The 19904-nt window shown below is 39.0% G+C and overlaps 1 protein-coding gene across 1 annotated transcript; it reads left to right on the top strand.

Moving 5' to 3' along the window:
- Window positions 1-1530: 1530 nt before the first annotated feature.
- ufl1 (UFM1-specific ligase 1) lies at window positions 1531-18832 on the top strand. The gene is made up of 19 exons (XM_049477299.1): window positions 1531-1756; window positions 3843-3988; window positions 4462-4490; window positions 6167-6264; window positions 6370-6484; window positions 6935-7065; window positions 7189-7247; window positions 7507-7653; window positions 8652-8827; window positions 11625-11801; window positions 11970-12090; window positions 12424-12543; window positions 13575-13695; window positions 14028-14194; window positions 14352-14482; window positions 15582-15662; window positions 15779-15864; window positions 16826-17006; window positions 18404-18832. The coding sequence occupies exons 1-19, from the start codon at window positions 1683-1685 to the stop codon at window positions 18614-18616; spliced, it is 2373 nt and encodes a 790-aa protein (XP_049333256.1). The 5' UTR covers window positions 1531-1682; the 3' UTR covers window positions 18617-18832.
- Window positions 18833-19904: the final 1072 nt, after the last annotated feature.

The following is a 19904-nucleotide window of genomic DNA, read 5'->3' as shown; positions in this document are numbered from 1 at the left end:
CATCCATCTATCTATCTATTGATCCGTCGATTCACCCACCCACCCACCCATCCATTAAGGCAATGAATCTGTATACCATTTGGAATAATGTGCAGAGGTAGAGGTAGCCTAGTCTAGGTGAATGAGATGCTTAAATCAGTAACAGACAGATATAGCTAGAATGAATTGCTGAATTATTATTAGAATTGTTAAAATATAATTATTTTCACTTTTCTGATTACACTAAATATTACCATTTGTATATACACAAAGAACTGTTTTAGCAGATTCAAGTGAAAATAAATTATGAAGTTCCACACGTGGCCCATAAAACCACATCTGGCCATTCCTGGACCCTCATTCCAAGTGGTATGTGGACCACTAGTGAATACCAGATGTGGATCAGGTTCAGGCCACATTAATGTTGTTATCATCAGTATGCTGTGTGTTTATTTAGAGGTTGACTATGTGGATTACATTACATTGCATTTACATTAGATTACATTTACGGCATTTAGCTGACGCTCAACCAGCAGGGTTATTCCTATTACAGAGGTTGGCCAATGTAGTGTTAGGAGTCTTGACCAATGACTCGTATTGGTGTAGCACAGCATAGTCACTCAGATTTGGAATGTCTCCCACATGGTAGTTAGCTCACTGGCAGACGGTGGTATTATCCACTGCACCACACCAACCAAACTTTTATAATAGCATAAAACTGTAAAATAGCATATAAACATGCAGAACCCCTATATAATATATTTTACATATAGTCTATAGTGTATGGGGTGGGCAATATTATATCGTATACAATATATCGTGTCACAGACATATCATGATATTAAAAATCCATAGCGTGATAATAGGGCTGTTCTGTCTTAAAATTATTTATGTATTATTTACTGTGAAGCTTTAGGTTTATTTATTGTATAATTGTTTTAGTTTGAAGTTTTTATGCATGCACTAAATATTCTGCAATATTATTTGCTGCATTATATTATTTTATGCTATTTTTTCTGCCACATTATGATTATACTGTTATACTATTATACTATATTCCTGAAATTAATGAATTATTTTAGTTTTCCTATATCGCCAAGTATACAGTTATCGCAAAAATACCCTGAAATATCGTGATATTATTTTAGAGCCATATCCCCCACCCCTACTATAGTGTATATATATAGTTTAGTCTTATTCTCCGTCTGAAAAAAACTTCATACAGGATGATGAGTGGAGGGGTTAGAGTTCAGACTGGCATTTTTGTCCGTGGCGGCTCGCCGTACTCCGCTTCCTCAGCGCTGACGTGGGTCTGCTTTAGGGCGCGTTTCAATCCACATGATGCAGCGATGCCTAGAGAGGGAACGCACTTAAGCTGTGGAGATAATTCCTACAGAACATAAAGAATTAGAACTAGAAATGTATAGTTAGAACTAAAACACTGGAGTAACATAAATACCACAATTACATCTAAAATAACAGCGTCAAATCTAAGTCCCTGGGTTATGTCTTGAACACTAAACAGGAGGCTAGGGCACTAGATAATATATTGGTACGCGTCCAATTTTAGAGTGCAGAGTTGACGTTGGGGCTCTAGTTTAGGTTCATTAACAACAACTCCCCAACCCAAACAAACCCAGAACCTGCAGAACCCCGAGGAACAAGCCGCTCATTCTGCGGGGTTTGGAGGAGAAGGAGCTGAGATGGCGGAGTGGGAGGAGATCCGGAGACTCGCTGCTGATTTCCAGAGAGCACAGTTCGCAGATTCAGCGCAGCGGTGAGAGAAACACTCACTGAACCCGTAGCTACAAATAATACACCACTGCCGAGCTAAAACAACTAAAACCAACATACTGTCATGTCATTCATAAAGCGGCATGTTAACTAAACTATCTTGCCGAGTTTTACTGTAATAACTAAATAAACAGTCAACACGAGACCGCTGCAGTCCGCTTTACACTGTAGGATAGCGTTAGCTATCGGCCAGGTTAGCTAACCTGAGTTAACTTCGCTGATTCTGCAGAGTTTATTTTAGACATGAGAATTTATTAAATAGGCTAACCTAAAGAACTAGTTATGGTGGATAGTTACTTAACTTAGCTTAAATTAACTAACTCGTGAAGGGGGTGCCTGAAAAGATACTGATAAAATGCATCTCTTATTTAATGAACATCTGCTAACGGCACTGTCAGATTCACTTCAGATTCACGTCAACAGATTTACTTCAGATATATTTCAGATTCAAATCAGAAGATTCACTTCAGATTCAAATCAGAAGATTCACTTCAGATTCAAATCAGAAGATTTACTTCAGATTCAAATCAGAAGATTCACTTCAGATTCACATCAGAAGATTCACTTTAGATTCACATCAGAAGATTCACTTTAGATTCACATCAGAAGATTCACTTCAGATTCACATCAGAAGATTCACTTCAGATTCACATCAGAAGATTCACTTTAGATTCACATCAGAAGATTCACTTCAGATTCACATCAGAAGATTCACTTTAGATTCACATCAGAAGATTCACTTTAGATTCACATCAGAAGATTCACTTCAGATTCACATCAGAAGATTCACTTCAGATTCACATCAGAAGATTCACTTCAGATTCACATCAGAAGATTCACTTCAGATTCACATCAGAAGATTCACTTCAGATTCACATCAGAGGATTCACTTCAGATTCACATCAGAGGATTCACTTCAGATTCACATCAGAGGATTCACTTCAGATTCACATCAGAAGATTCACTTCAGATTCACATCAGAAGATTCACTTCAGATTCACATCAGAAGATTCACTTCAGATTCACATCAGAAGATTCACTTTAGATTCACTTTAGATTCACATCAGAAGATTTACTTCATTTTTTTTGTATGAGGCCAGCATAAGAGAGATTTTACGAAGACTCTTAATAAATAAAATATGTTTATGAGAATGTTACGGTGGCCGAGAAAGCCCAGCGCAGTGCAAATTGAAAAGCGCTGCAAAAGCACAAAACACATCCATCAAAATTACAACACAGGCGCAGCAAATAGAAAAACGCGCTGCAAAAAGAAAAACGCGCTGCAAATAGAAAAACGCGCTGCAAATAGAACCACAACACAACGGAAGTGAGTCACAACACAACGGAATTTTCCCGGGGGACCTTAAAAGATGCTGTACCAGCTGTATACAAAGGACAATAAGTGGCAAACAAGCTTCTGAAAAGTAAGTTATGTTTATTACCTGTGATTACCACGGTTGTGTGCATATTATTAAAAGTTCTGCTTCACAAAACGCCTTGTTTGCCACTTATTGTCCTTTGTACACATAGTGAAGTCCGAGACGTTACTGAAGACGCAGCTTAGCTGGTACAGTATCTTTTAAGGTCCCCCGGGAAAATTCCGTTGTGTTGTGACTCACTTCCGTTGTGTTGTGGTTGTATTTGCAGCGCGTTTTTCTAGTTGCAGCGCGTTTTTGTAGTTGCTGCGCCTGTGTTGTAATTTTGATGGATGTGTTTTGTGCTTTTGCAGCGCTTTTCAATTTGCACTGCGTTGGGCTTTCTCGGCCACCGTAGAATGTTCTTAATTCAATTATATATTTATTCTCAGAAAAATCTTATCTAATTTATTATATTTTACTTATTTTTAAAAATAATTTTTAAAGTAATTTTTTTTCTGTAGCTGTTTTTTTATAAGTAATGCAAGACATGTTTAATTTGACATTATTTAGTTAAATCTGTACAGTGAAGAAGAAAATATAAGAATAACTGGATTGAAAGCCATTATCCATTCTGCATTAACGCAGTCAGTTACAATCTGCTAACATGTTGTTGCTCTGTTTTTCATTTTGTTTGGATGTTCTTGTATTCAGTCTGTCTGAGAGGAACTGTATTGAGATTGTGACGAAGCTGGTTCAGGAGAAGAAGCTTGATGTGGTTCACACACTGGATGGAAAAGAGTACATTACGCCTGCACAAATTGTCAGAGAGATCCACGATGAACTCTACACACATGGAGGTAGGGATGTTCATGAGGCTGCACAGCAATTCAATATCAATTTACTAAAAGAACTGGTTAAATTGACTTCCAGAAGCATCATTAAATCAGTCTAACCAACCTTGGGGTATATTTTCAGGAGGGTTTCGTGAATGTCGTTGCTTAAAAGGGGGAAAATTTAAGCAAAGCACACCCCATAAAATGGGGCTTCTAGCCTATTTTTTACATTTAAATTATTTTTGAGGAATATACTTAAAGAACAAATATGTTTGACCTGATTTTTTCCCCCATTTGAATTCAAGAATCTTTAGAATTTCGAATTGCTTGCTTTAATGTCAAGAGTGTGTATAATATCCTATTTTCTGTCTGTTGCTTTAGACTTGTGCTGCAGAATTTACTCTTTATCCTCTAAAAAAAGACAAATTAATTTTCCTGTGACTGTAAAAAATAAGTTATGCAATCTGTAAACCTGATGTAATTTTGCTGTTTTAAAGGACGTATCAACATTGTGGAGCTCCAGAAGGTCAGTGTTTATACACTGTTTAATCTCATAGTATTTTTATAGTTTGTGTTAAAGGGATAGTTCGGTATTTTTGACATGAGTCTGTATGGCATCATCATAACCAGTGTCGTGCATCCACACTGACTTACCCCCCACAGCGTCCTGTGAGCCGAGTTCTTGTCCAGTTTAGGTCAAAGCGAAAGTAGTCCGGCATGTTTGCTGGGGTCAGGAAAATAACTCCTTTTTCTTCCCAAAGCAGTACGTGTTCAAAAGAGTGATTTATTTACATCACAAAAAACTAACCCTGCAAAAGTCACGCCTCGTAAATCACTTGGGTCCTACTTTCTCTCGTTCCATATCAATGCGCGCAGCGCTGCAACCTGACAGCTAGCCTACGTGTTTGGGTCGCTTTGTTTACTTCTCGCCTCGAGAACATGTCTGACTACGAGAGTGACGAGGAAAACATTGATCACCGCTCAGAGCCACGGGGATATCTTTATGAACCCGAGTATACAGATGTTGAACTTCGCCAAATGGAATTAGATCGGGCAGAAAGAGAGAGGGTGGACAGAGAAGTGGTGGAAGATGAAACTGGAGCCACTGCTGGAGCTGCGATACCCAGGGTGGCCGACAAATCCTGGTGCACTTGTTTCAAGTGCGAAATAATGCAGACCGAGGTGGAATGCTACTGTTGCCACGAGTGGGACTTAGTTATGCCCGAGATGCAAGACCTATCCATTGATGAGGATGTCAGCGGGGCAGCTGCTTGCATCACAAACAACAGTGACTTCCCTGCACTCCTGAATGCTGGTGTGTTGAGAACTTTTTTTACGCTATGAGCGAATGCTGTAGAGAACATTGGTAGGCTACAGTTTTATTTACCTGGGGTGCAAGGACAGCAGATTTCTTCAGAATCCGTTTCTTCATCTGTCGTTGTCCAGGACATGTGGATAAAAAGTCATCATCGCTGAAGTGCGCACTGCAAACACGAAGCTTTTTTATTTTTTCCACTTTTGTGTCCACATGGATGCCCAGCGCTAGTACCCAAAGTTTCCTCAGAGCAACATCAGTCACAGGAAAACGATGAAAACTCTGCGGAGAATCAGCCACATCTTTGTTGCTACAGCCTGGATAGTCACAAGTCCGCACCATTTTAACACACACACACACACACCTAGCTATATATATATGTGTGTTTACAAAGCTTATAAAAGCCAATAGACTTCTCCCTAAAGTTAGCTCGTTTGCGTTGCTAGTCTGAACACAGCTGCTAAGCACTGCCAAAACACAGAACAAGTTGACGCGTGCGCAGCTCGCTGTCAGAATGACGCGCACTGATACGAAATGAGAGAAAGTAGGACCCAAGTGATTTACGAGGCGTGACTTTTGCAGGGTTAGTTTTTTGTGATGTAAATAAATCACTCTTTTGAACACGTACTGCTTTGGGAAGAAAAAGGAGTTATTTTCCTGACCCCAGCAAACATGCCGGACTACTTTCGCTTTGACCTAAACTGGACAAGAACTCGGCTCACAGGACGCTGTGGGGGGTAAGTCAGTGTGGATGCACGACACTGGTTATGATGATGCCATACAGACTCATGTCAAAAATACCGAACTATCCCTTTAAGTTCATACATGTCTTTTAATTCTAGATAATGGTTATTAATGTCTAATGCCTTTTGTGATGTGTTTGGCAGCTCATTAATGTTGACCTGGTGCATGTGGAGAGCCGAGCCATTGAGGTTTCAAAACAGGACAGAGGAACACACTTGATCTTGGGTCAGCTGATTGATGAGTAAGTGAGACTGGGTATAGCTGGCAATCTTAATATCAGTCTATTTGTATGTCATGTATCATTATCATTATTAATGGTAGTAATACAATACCATCACTTCTGTAGGAAGTATCTGGATCAGCTTGCAGAGGAAGTGAATGATAAGCTACAGGAAGTGGGACAGGTGAACACGGCGGAGCTCTGCAAAACCTACGACCTGCCCGGAGATTTCCTCACACAGGTACAGCACAGAGATCAGAGTCCCTACACAGGCTGTCTGGCCCAGTACTATCTAGCTAATGCTATCCTAACACTTTGCTGGTGTATAATAACACTACTTTAGTTTATAACTGCATCTTATCATTATAATAATCTTGTTCCAATGCTGTAATAATACTAAGGTATTAGTTGCGTGAGTAGCAAAATCAACAAATCTTTTGTCTCAAATAAAACAATGCTTCCTAATACATTATTAAGTTGACGAACTGTGATTTAAATGTTATCACCTATGAAATAATGCTACTTCAACATTCGGTATCCTAATGCCATATGTAAGAAATATGTCATAATGTTATCCTGTTCTCTCTCTCTCTCTCTCTCTCTTTTTTTCTTTCTTTTTTCTTTCTTTTTTCTCTCTCTCTTTCTTTCTCTCTCTTTATCTCTTTCTCCCTCACTTATATACTCTCCACAGGAGTTGTGTGGGCGAGTTGGCCGAATAATTGATGGACAGGTGGATGAGTTTAATCGAGGTGTGATTTTCACTCAGGCTTTCATTTGCCGACAAACAGCCCGAATACGGGGGGTCTTCAGTGCCCTCACCAGGTCTCTTTCTTTCTCTCTCTCTCCCTCTCTCTCTCACACACACATACACACACACTAATATGCTTAATACTGCAAAGATATTGTTTATCTTGTTTGTGGTTTTTATTGTTTTTTTTTTTATAGGCCTACACCAGTCAGCGCTCTGATCAGTGTTTTTGGGTTCCATGAAAATCTCTTATACTGTGAGTATCGTTCACATTCAGTCCACATTTCAGTGAATTACATTGAAATATCTTTTGTTGTCATTCACTAACTTTTGTTGACATGATGTGACTTGCTGATTCCTTGTAGGATGATTCATGCATTTTGAATTTATGTAAGATTTGGGACCTTTAAATTAGTATTTTAAAATTGCAGACCTAAATTAAAGTGTGTATGTGTACGTGTATGTGTGTGTGTGTGTGTGTGTGTGTGTGTGTGTGTGTGTGTCTGTGTGTGTAGCGGTTCTGGAGGAGTTGGTGAATTCCGGCCGGTTGAAGGGTACAGTGGTTGGGGGTCGGCAGGATAAAGCTGTTTATATTCCTGAAATTTACTCCAGAACACAAAACGCCTGGGTGGACTCCTTCCTCAAACAGAACGGATACCTGGGTACTATGAAACTTCATTTTTAACCTCTGTTCACACTGATTTCATCTTTAATCCTGTTCACAGTGAATTACTATTACTTTTGCTTTTTTTTTATCTCATTCTCACCAAATGCAGACTTCACCTTTCTCCTTATTTCTAATAAACTGTGTGAAATATTCTGGTCACTGCCTACCATAACACAAATATACTGGGAACCATGTTTTATATAATCTTAGTTTTTTTCTAGATTTATATATTTTGATATTTTTCATGTTATATGCATATATTTTATATATTGTTTGTATACTTTCTGACAATTTTTTTGACCTGTTCTTTGTGCTAGTTAAGGTTAGGGTAAAGGTTTATGTTGTAAGTTTAGTTTTAGGCTCTAGATAGATAGATAGATACTTTATTGATCCTCGAGGGGAAATTCTATGTTAAAATTTATATAGGTTAGGGTATAGGTTTAATTTTAAAGTTAATGTTTTGGTTTGGATATAGGGTTGCGTTAGGTGTAGGTTATGTGTGTTAGGGTGTAGATTGTAGGTCCAAGTTTTAGTGTTTATTTTTAGTGATAAGGGTAAAGATTTAGGCTTTGTGTTTTAGTATTTAGGGTAGGCCTGTCACAATATTTGCAATATCGATTTATCGTACAATAAACGCACATGACCTCAGTAATTTTGGATAATCGTGATATTGCATATTGTGTTTATTTGTATGTTTGTCCACACATATAATAGTGAACAGGTGAAGAAATAAGTATATAATTTCCAAACTAATTATAATAAATGGTATTAATAAAAATGTTGTCTTTAAAAAGTGTTTAATGTATTATGTCTGGCTATAAATATTCTTAAATTTACCAAAAAAAGTCTTATTGTGACATGCCTAATTTAGGGTAAATATTTCGGTTTGGGGTGCAGTGTGTAGGTTTAGTTTTACAGTTTTAAGGTTTGGTGTGAAGGTCTTTAGTAGTTTGTGGAACTGGTGTTTTAATTGTGTTTGTATTGTTCCTACAGAGTTTGAGGCGCTGACCCGACTGGGTATTCCTGATCCTGTGAGCTACATTAAGAAGCGTTTAAAATCCAGTAAGCTGCTGTTTTTGAGATCTGCGTGTGTCGGGCCAGAGATCATAGCCCAGTTGGAGGCGTCGGTGGAGGAGGCCATTAGTTCACAGACCTGGGTCGACTTACAGGTACACTTTAAACTATTAATCATTAATCATTTACTGCATTAACGAATGAGCTTAAATCTGATTTTCATATTTCCAAAAACAACCATGTGATTTGACTTAATAATAAACTGAGTAAAACAGGCTGTTTTGAATTTAATGGCTCTACTCTACTCTGATTGCCTGATTTACAGCTCTCTTTGGTTTATGTTCGATTTACAGTTATTCACATACAGCTCTGGAAAAAGGAGACCACTTCAGTTTCTGAATCAGTTTCTCTGATTTCGCTGTTTATAGTAGATGTTTGAGTAAAATGAACATTGTTGTTTTATTCTATAAACTACAGACTACATTTCTTCCAAATAAAAATATTGTCATTTAGAGCATTTATTTGCAGAAAATGAGAAATGCAGAGCTTTCAGACCTCAAAAATAATGCAAAGAAAACAAATTCATATTCATAAAATTCTGAGTTCAGAAATCAATATTTGGTGGAATAACCCTGGTTTTTAATCACATTTTTTGATGCATCTTGGCATGTTCTCCTCCACCAGTCTTACACACTGCTTTTGGATCACTTTATGCCACTCCTGGTGCAAAAACTCAAGCAGTTCAGCTCGCTTTGATGGGTTGTGATTAGGGGTGTCACGATTCTCTAAATCCTCGATTCGATTTCATTTTCGATTTGAGGGTCACGATTCGATTCGATTCTCGATTTTCTTGGTTTTTTTACTTGTTATTATTTTATGCCTCATAAAATTTAAATAATATATTTATTATTATTATTATTATTATAAATATTATAAATATTATTATTATTATTTATTAAGATATATATGGTAATGCCATCTAGTGACTTTTTTGGTAGCAACAGTGTGCACTATTAAAACAAGCAGTTTATCAGAGCTGTGTGTGGATGGCTGGTGAAACTGCTCACTTACATGAAGCTGCAGTTCTTCATCCAACCACTAGTCGGAGCTGCAGCAGCAGCACAAGCCCCGCTCTCTTCACTGTCACTACTTCAGTACAGCCCAGCCACGGGCTACAGGGCTCAGCCAGTCCGTTTTTACTGTTTCTGTAAACAAATAAAGGTTTTAACCCCACTAACCGGATAATACAGCTCACTACAGTTCATCTTTCAGCCCAAGCAGCTAACAGCAGCAGTTTAGAACAGCCGACACAGAGTCACTGCTCGGATTACATTATAAACAGGTCAGTTAGCGCGCTGCTAACCTCAGGATGTTTATAACTACGGAGTTTAGTGGACACACCACGGCCGCCAGGTAAGTTTTTTAAAGGCTACTGAAGACTATTAAAGGCTATTAGAGGTTATTGAAAGCATTATTGGGGGGCAGAAATCAGTACAGGCTGGTTAGATAAGTGATGTGGTGAAACTGTGACTAGCGCTGTCACAGTGATGTTTATTAACGTCATTAAAACAGATTTTGTCAGGTATTGTCTTATAAATATTTACACATAACTTATATCTCTCATGAAAAGCTTTTATTTTAGTCAGAAACACGCTTGTGTTTACTTTATCTGAGAGAAAGATGTTTTTTTAATTCAATGGAAAGCAACAGGTGTAGTCAATTATAAGTTTAAGATTTTTAATCCACCTCACTGTGATCTATAGTCAGTGTTCTCAAGTCACACTGACACACGCATTTCAGCGAGTTCACACGCTCTCACCTGCGCGCACCCACCCCTCCGTTAGATACAGATACAAAACCTGCGCGCCCAACCCCCGCCCTCCCTCCCCCGTTGGACAGATAAAAAACAGTGATCACACTCCCGCCGACACTCAAAACTTGAGAGCCCTGTCTATATTTCTATAAATCCGTTTTCAGTTTCTCCTCCGTGGTTGAAAGGCAGCTGTCTCTCACACAGCAGAACTGAGGGCGGGGCTGCGCTCATGCAGCGGCTCTCTCTATTTAAATGAATAGCATGCGCTGTGTTGGTGCCGCGCCATTTGCGTAGCGCGCGCGGGAGGGATCGTCGATCCTCTTTTTGACTTCGATACTCGAGACCATGACCTCATTTCGATTCGATTTCGATAAAATATCAAGATCGTGACACACCTGTGATCATCCACCTTCCTCTTAATTATATTCCAGAGGTGTACAGTTTTTAAGTGCTGTATTATTTTTTTCCAGAGCTGTAACATTGCAAAGTCCATGTACCATACTCTCCTTATTTTATTAAACAAAGGTTAATATATAATTAATTGTAAAGCATGTTAACAGTTTTATTATAGATACTACTTATATTTTATATATGAGCTCTCCACTATTATAATATAATCTTGATAATGATTTATTGATTTTCAATAACAAAATTTTTTGTAAACAGACAGCAAAAGTTAAAGTGATGCACAAAAAACTGTTTACTTTACATTTTATTTAAAAAAAAAAAAAAAAAATATATATATATATATATATATATATATATATATATATATATATATATATATATATATATATATATATGTATAGGTTTCTGATACAAGCAAATGTCTGTCTACTGAGATTCACTCTGGCATCTTTTATATGTAAAGATGTACAATCTCGACTATTCCATTTTGAAAATTGAATGTAAACAGTCATTTATCAATTAATCACCTCCCAGCCCTAGCTCTTCCTGGTCCTAGTCTTCATGGGCTGGGCTAAGCTTAAACACTCTCACAAAGCAGAAACATCTAGACTACACAGTGTGTCCAACACAATTGGTGAATTAGCTAGTCTTGTGTGATTCTCAATTCTGACCGGTGTAAATGCACTAAAGTTTAACTCCACTGTCTCTGTGTAACCTTGTGCCCTACGCAGCTGATGTTGCCCAGCTGTCTGTCTGAGGAGGATGCAGGGCTTCTGATTGGTCAGGTTTTGCGGACGCTGGGCACTGAATCCACTGCCCGGATCCTTGGCAGTGTGGTTGTCAGTGAGAAGTTCATCAGCAGCTGCATGACTCTGTTTGATGACATGATGCAGCAGAAGGCACAGAAGGTAGGATTATTATTAACTGTTTAAAAGTGATACTACAACAAGCAGCTACAACTCTGCAATTTAGAGCTACATTCATTAAACTAATGTATCTAAAAATACAGAAAGTCTTACAACACTTACAAGCCTGTTTGTTACATTTGTAATATGTGTCTGTATTTGTGTGTGCAGGAGGTGAAGAATAACCCTGTGTTTTTGGTAACTGAGGAGGATCTGAAAGTTTCAGCAATGCTGGAAAGTTCCTCCTCATCCAAGAAAGACAAACGAGAAGACAGACGGAAAAAAGCTTCAGGTGAGTAGTTTTCCGAAAGCCTCTGTTTTCACACGGAACGTTGTGGCCTCTTTATGAGAAACACCCTAAATGTGCTTCCATCTACTGGCCAGTTTTTTAGATATACCCACATTGAGTTTTTACACACTGGCAACTCTATTAGAACCACCTACTCTGTACATCAAATCATTGGCCATTAGAAGCCCTGTCCTTAAACTGTATACAGTTAGAGAAGACCGTAGTTTTATTTGGTGCAGTTTACTGGCTCCCCTCATTTATTTCATCATTAAAGAGCCCACCATTTTATTTTTGAGGATGATTATGTTTAAAATGTGTGTGTGTGTGTGTGTGCAGAGGGCAGTGGAAGTTTGAGATCCGGTGGTGGAGGAAACGCTCGAGAAATCCGAATTCGAAAAACCAAAAAAAAGAACCGAAGAGATGGAGACAGCGATGATGAGCCGGACACTACACAAAGTAAGCCAACCCAAACGCACACACTACTGTACTGTGTACACTGTTTGCACCATAAGAGCATTTTTTTTTTTCAAATTAAGAACAGAATTCATGGAGCATACCATCCCCACACCCTACACTACCACCACCATATTTACTGTTATGATGTTTTGTTCTGAATACTTACTCCCAGGATCAGGTCTTTAGCCCAATCCCGTTTCACCCCTTGACTCTATCACTTTTCCCTACCCCCTTTTTTTGTGTGTAACCCTTCCCCTTGGAACAGAGATACAAGGGAAAGGGGTGAAATCCTCCACCCTAAGAATTGAGACAACCCTTCAAGCAACCGATACGTCATCAGAATAAACATGTGACTTAAATGATTAAATAATTGAAATAAATTATGACTTATTAAATAAAAAAAATCAGTTATTAAGATGACAAACTAAACAATCCAAATAACAAGTATGCCAAATTTGTTGGGCAAGACAGTAAAGGTAAATCTTATTGAAAATAGCTATTATAATATACCAAAGATTGAAACATTCTTGAAAAATCACAGTTTGAAGGGCTAACAAGCCCAATCCATTCCCCCTAATCCTCCAGCCTAACATGAATCAGGACACCCCTTGGTGTGCACGCCAAAAACAGAAGGGTAGGGGTAAGGGGTAGGGCCAGGGGGTTAAATGGGAATGGGCCTTTGTTTCCAGGAGTTTTATTTCTACAGCTCTTTTTTTTACAGAGACATTTCTCCAAACTTTAAATTGACTTGATCATGTCTGCAGGAAGCTACAAATCTTATTGACCATGAGAAATAAATGACCTAATTCATTTTCATGATGTTTCACTCAGCTGTTACTAAACCTGAACCCTAGTGTGAAGCGACACAATGAGCCATTTAAGGTACTTCAAACACACACCTGGATAAGGAAGAAAGCGTCCTTCACCAAAACCCTGGTGGTGTAGAGTTTGGACAGCTCACAGTTGTACAGCATATGTAATCAGAGAGGGGCTAATTTGCATAACAGCAAAATGTGTGTGTGTGTGTAAAGGTCGCAGTAAGCAGTCTGAGGTTCCGTTTCTGCCCGTGGAAAAAATTCTGGAGGTCCTTGAAGTAAAAGTTACGGACTGCCCTGAGGAAACACTTGAGCAGCTTGCAGAGCAGCTTCTGAGGTACACAGACACAAACACTTTAAGTGTTGTTAAAGATATGTATGTAATGCAGTTTTAAAAGGTACCATTTACTCTAGCCCTGCCTATTAAAGCTACAGCACTTTTGCCCATATTATTTACCCTACAGTGGTTTAGTCCTGCCCATTCAGCACACAGCAGTCTAACTGCTGTACATATGTTTGGGTTCATGTTCTCAGTTCAGAATACCACAATTAAAGCTATCTGCTGCTGTGTGTGCATGTGTGTAAGAAATAAGTAATTACCTTCTGTAATATTTTGTGAGCTATGTTAAATTAGTGACATCTTAAGGTAATGGTGTTGTTTTCTTGCAGGCCGCTGACCCTTAAGTACCAGGAAGTGATCCACACAGCGTTCCTGTCATCAAGCTCATCTGGCTCCAGCGGGACTCGAAAGCAGAACGTGAAGGACGTCCAGGAGGAGATAAACAACCTGTACAACAACATCCGTCTGTTCGAGAAAGGGACCAAACTTTTCTCAGGTGATTCAGAGTCACGTCTTCTAACCTAAAACGGTGACCACACGCGCAGAAGACCTTAATCAGTATTTAACCATTAAATTCAGTCGTCTCCCTGAGCTGGTAAAGTAACCTGGTAGTCGGTAATAATACATTCTGACTGCAAGTGTGTGTGTTCCAGATGATACTCAGCAGCTGATGATGAAACACATCCTTCGCACCGTCTGCACTGACCTGACCAACATCCTGCTTAACTTCATGGCAGCTGATCTTATGATGGCCACAGAGAACCCCAGCTCCATCACTGCTGAGGTCAGTAGCTGGATAGCTGGATCACACTGTATCAATAGTCACGGTGCATTTACACTGCTCCGTCGCGTCAACGCACATGGTCTCACTGCCCCCCTCCAACTGGTCGCATGTGGGCGTGACAAAGGCGTTCCCTGCGTCGTCCAATTAAATCTTTCTAATAAATGTAAATGCTTTTATACAAGCTATTATTATTTTCTATAAATTAAAAAAAAATAAATGTGTATTAATAAATATATATGTTCGATTGAGCTTTATTACAATGTCTAGTGAGCAGAATAGAGGCTAACAAAAGCAAACCTATCCAATTAAATTATATATTAATATTTTAAAAACCCACTAGAGACCCCAACAATCTCTGCAGCCTTTCTCCTCGCAGTATTACTGTGATCAGAGTCCCTGTAAATCAGCAGGGTTTTAATATATGAGGCAGGAAAGCCTGAAACTTCTCTTCCAGGTTCTCTGGACGATTGAAAGCGGAAATAAATGTTTTCAGACACTGCACTGCAGACACGTATCAGGCGAACACCTGCTCTCTGATTGGACAGACACATTGCGTTGGAGGGATTCATTTGCATAAAGTTCAGTTTGGCTCAACTTTTCATCGCATCGCACCCCCCATTCTCGAAGCATCGGAGCCATGATGCACCGCGCGACTGCGTCTGGCTTCCCATTGAAAATGAATGGGATACGTCGCTGTGCGTTGTCGCGACGGAGCAGTGTAAATGCACCGTCACTGGGGTCATCCTGTTCAGTTGTGTGGATATTTAGATAGATAGTTGGATGGATGGATGGATGGATATTTATATAGATGAATAGATATTTAGTTAGATTGATAGTTAGATTAATGGATATTTAGATACTTTATTGATCCTGAAGGAAAATCGGCAGCCAGTAGGTTACAAATACAGTTACAATACAGCAATACAAAACAATAATCCGGTGCAGTGGAAAAAATGAGTACAGGCACAACACAATTAACTATAGATTTTTATAATTTATTATCTATAAATGCTAATATATTCACTATAAATAACGCCGTCAACATTGTGTGTATATGTGTGTGAGATGTATTAACAGTTAAAGTATGTGTGTTTTTCAGGTGAGAATGAAGATTTTGGGCAAACTCTCTGATGAAACTAAAGCACCGCTCATGAAGCTCCACAACAGTCTGAATGGAAAGGTGGGATTGGTATTGTGTGTATTTCTGTGTGTAATTTTTCATGTTTGACTGTTGTGCTTAAAGCAGAAAATGAATCTCTGTCTTTCTGACGTTCTTTGTTGCTCTGTCTCTCTCAGACTGTTGAGGACTTCCTGTCCAGTCTTGAAGCTGCTGCTGAGGACTGTGGGTTGATGCTGAAGAAAACGGATAAGAAAAAAGAGAGGTAGGTATTATTATCACAAATGCAGCATGAAGCTGCAGAGACAGCGTCTGTTTATAGCAGTATATTACCTGGCTAATATATCAGATTAAACTGCACCTTATCAGCAGTTTAGCTAAAAAAAAGTATATTTGATAGCAGGGTCGGATCGAGACCAGATCATTTTCTCTTTGTTACCAACCACCTACCTGGAAGCTAACTAGTCCTCCTAAATTAATTAGCTCGTCTATTAAATAGCTACGTGTCTAGGGAACCAAGGTGAGTTCATAACATTAAAGCTGTCCCTACGTGATGAAAAAAAAAAAACGTGAACGTCAGTATTAATGTAACTGCGTAAAAATATCTATTGGAGCCACAGAGAGAGGTCAGCTTACCCGGGGCCGGTCCGGTCAGCCCTACTCCGGGGGCGGTTTTCCCACGCGACGCTACGTTGGGCCAGCACAGTCGTCGACGCCAGTCCGTCTGTGGTTTAGTTCAGTTTTGTGTTGTAAAGGTTGGTGGTGGAAAATCACAAAGAAAGAAAATCCATACACGATGCTCTGGAGGAGGATTTACAAAGTATGGCACAGGCAGGGAGACATGGGCCGCAGCGTGCCTCCTAACACACCACCAAACTCCAGTCCCCCCAGCCATGATACACAGGAACGACTTTATTGGTCACAGGTAAGTGACGTCATCTGAGCTCCCCTGGAAAATCAGTGGCTGTCCCTAACCATGTGACCTACATATCTTTAAACATCTATTTCCTAACACTCTTCACAAGCGAACTGCTTCAGAAAAAAATTCTGAGTGTTTGGTGGGGGTAGATTACGGCATCAAATTTATTGGCGTAATTGATTTGAGTTTGAAAAATAAATAACACAACTTCAGTTGTAAAGCACAATATAAATACATTTGATTTAAATGAAGACAATTGAAATATAGACTGTGTTAATCTCACCAGCTCTGTGTTTGTGTGTTTCAGGCAGGCTCTTCTCCTCCATAAGCAGGCTTTATTGGAGCAGTTAAATGTAGCGGAGGATCCGGCTCTGATCCTGCACCTGACCAGCGTCCTGTTGTTCCAGAACCTGATGCACTGCATGCTTCACGCTCCAGGCCGCTGCGTCCCAAACATCATCGGCACCCTGCAGCCCAAACTGTCGGAGGTGATGACCTGTCACTCTTATGTTACAGCAGCGTACTATATCTGCAAACCAATCCTCCACAAGTAAAGTCCAGATTGGATCCTAGTTAGGATGTTTAAGGCCATATGGCTTTAAAATTCAGTGGTATAATTTTCATGATTTTCCTTTATAAATCATTGGTTATTCAGATCAGCGATTTCAGTTAAATAAATCATATAGCAGACGAACACAGTGATATTTGAGAAGTAAAATGAAGTTTATAGGGTTTACCGAAAGTGTGTAATTATTATTTAAATAAAATTAGGCAGGTGCATAAATTTGGGCACCCTAACAGAAAAAATACATATACATTACATACATTTCATAGATTCTAATTTTTATAGAAATAACACGCCTCTAAACGCTTCTTATACTTTTTAGCTGTTTGTGGCGTGTGTGCAGAAAAGGCTTCTTCTGCATTACTCTCCTATACAGCCTCTCCTTGTGTAAAGTGCGCTGAATAGCTGAACGATGCACAGTGACTCCATCTGCAGTAAGATGATGTTGTAGGTGTTTGGAGCTGGTCTGTAGGTTGACTTTGACTGTTCTCACCATCCTTCTCCTCTGATTATCTGAGATTTTTCTTAACTAGAACTGTGCCTGTGGTTTTCTATTTTCTCATTATGTTTCTCACAGTGGAAACTGACAGCTGAAATCTCTGAGATAGCTTTTTATATCCTTCCCCTAAACCATGATGTTGAACAATCTTTGTTTTCAGGTTATTTGAGAGTTGTATTTAGAGGCTCCCATGTTGCTGCTTATCAGAGAAAATGCAAGAAGGTGAAAAAACTTGCAATTGGCCGCCTTAACCCTTTACCTGTGTATGTAGGTCAAGGGTCAATGAATTTACCAAACTAGTTTTCTGTTCCAGTAATTAGTGCTGTTTAAATAAATAAAACGACAAAGGTGCCTAAATTGTTGCACCTGCCTAATTTTGTTAAAAAAACTATTGTTCACTTTCTGTAAATCCTATAAACTTCATTTCACTTTTTAGATATCTGCTATATAAACTGCAACCATGTATACAACAAATAGCCCTAAAACATCTCAGTAAATAAAAAAACAAATACAATATAGACAGCTTTCAAGACAGACTTACAATATTGATTATTTTTATAGTTTCAATATTATTGTAGACAGTATGATATGGTACACCCCTAGCCTGGAACCTCAGGCTTTGCAGATTCAAGGCTAAAATGTCTCAGGCAACAAAATATAACCGGTGCACCATTTTTAAGGACCCAACATTAGTTTCATTACTTTAGTACTTCTAGTAGCAGCTGGTGATGAGGCTCCAATACTTGTTGGTAAAATTAAGCTTGTAGCTTGATGCTAAACCTTTCTGATTCCTGTGTGTCTGTGTGTGTTTGTTTCTTTAGGACCAGTATAAGTTACTGGTGCAGTATCAGGGGCTGGTGGTGAAGCGGCTAGTGCAGAGTCACAGCCAGGAGAAAAAGGCTGATGGGGCGGAGCAAGGAGGTGAGGACAGTTCTGCTGAACTGGAGTCTGTGCTAAAGGAGCTGAACAGCCTCAGCGGCACCATCAAAGAGCTCGTCCTCAATCCACGAAAACCGTCCACCACAGAGGACTGAGCGCACAGCGGGAGTGGTGGAACCTGTCCTGATCACTAGCTGAACCTGAAGACATTTCTTAATTAAATACTAATTATGTTTACTGTTAATAAACTAAAGCGACTGAAAGTCAGTGTTAAAGATGAATTGACTCAGAACCCAGAAAACCTGACCCTCATGCTGAGGGTTTTGGGAACTGCAGTCAAACACAAATAAAAGTCCTCAAAGGTGACAAAATGATGTGTGATGACTTTGATAATCGTTTGTGCGTGTGATGTGTGAAAGTAATGGGAATAAATGTGTGTCCTTTTCTGTAGCTATTTAGGTCAGGTACACTTGATTTTTATTTGTTTAGTTCCACAGCTAAGCCACAGAGGTCAGACTGGGCTCCGCCTGTGCGCCCTGCAGAGTTCTGCTCTCAACACCTGCATTCAGCTCCCACAGGCCTCACTAATCTGCTGCTGAGCTGACTGGGGAGCGTTAAAAAATTACCAGTGTCCAACACTGTATTAACCCAACAACATATTAGAAACTTACGATTCTTTTAATAAGCCACTAAAACTGCTATTGGTCTACAAACTGCAAACGCTCACATTAAAATATACACTTATTTCAGCTATTTACAGCTTATTTTCTCCCTTCTTTGTAAGTGTTCAAAGATGCATGTGTCATTCTTTGTTTAAAGTATTTTGAAAATAATGTTTTAGTGCTGTTTTTTTTCTTAATTTTATCCTACTTTTCTCCCCAACTCTTGGAGTGACGTGGAAAGGGAGTCTCATCTACACACCCAGGGAGAGCACAGCCAATTGTGCTCTCTTGGACTCCGGCTGCTGATGCCGTCTTGCATTTAATAAGTTGAGGACAAATGTTAACGCACTCTTAAACCATTTAAGATCTAAATAAAGATTTCCTATTGATTGTAATAACCCTGTTGTTCCATAATACAGAATTATGAGGTAAGACGTTGTGGGTAAACATTTTGATTAGGGGTGTCCTATGCTGGAGTTATCTGTTCAGGTAAAACACTGTAAACAGGGACTGTACATTATCTGCCATGTAGGCAAAGTGTACAGCACATATGATTTTTCTTTTTAACTCACCCTAAATCCTTGTTGATTGCCAAGGTAAATTGGTATGTTTAAACTGAGCAATCACCAAACTGTGCTGTACACTGGAATTCTCAACCAACAATTAATTTACTGATTTTTTTTTTTTTACTGATTTCATAATTTTGCTGATCCATATTAATTTGTTTAATGTAATTCATAGCTTTACTGAACTTATTTTGAATCCTTATACTCTCTTTAGT

This window comes from Astyanax mexicanus, chromosome 1, assembly GCF_023375975.1.
Source record: "Astyanax mexicanus isolate ESR-SI-001 chromosome 1, AstMex3_surface, whole genome shotgun sequence".
Taxonomy (NCBI): Eukaryota; Metazoa; Chordata; class Actinopteri; order Characiformes; family Acestrorhamphidae; genus Astyanax; species Astyanax mexicanus.
Note: the sequence above shows the minus strand (reverse complement) of the source record. Positions and strands in the feature narration are given on the sequence as shown.

Excerpts from the sequence above, each read along its gene's own strand:
- ufl1 (XM_049477299.1), top strand. The coding sequence starts at position 1,683 with ATGGCGGAGTGGGAGGAGATCCGGAGACTCGCTGCTGATTTCCAGAGA. Across the intron at positions 7,066-7,188 it reads GTCTTCAGTGCCCTCACCAG|GCCTACACCAGTCAGCGCTC; the intron begins GTCTCTTTCTTT and ends TTTTTTTTATAG. Across the intron at positions 7,654-8,651 it reads CAAACAGAACGGATACCTGG|AGTTTGAGGCGCTGACCCGA; the intron begins GTACTATGAAAC and ends TTGTTCCTACAG.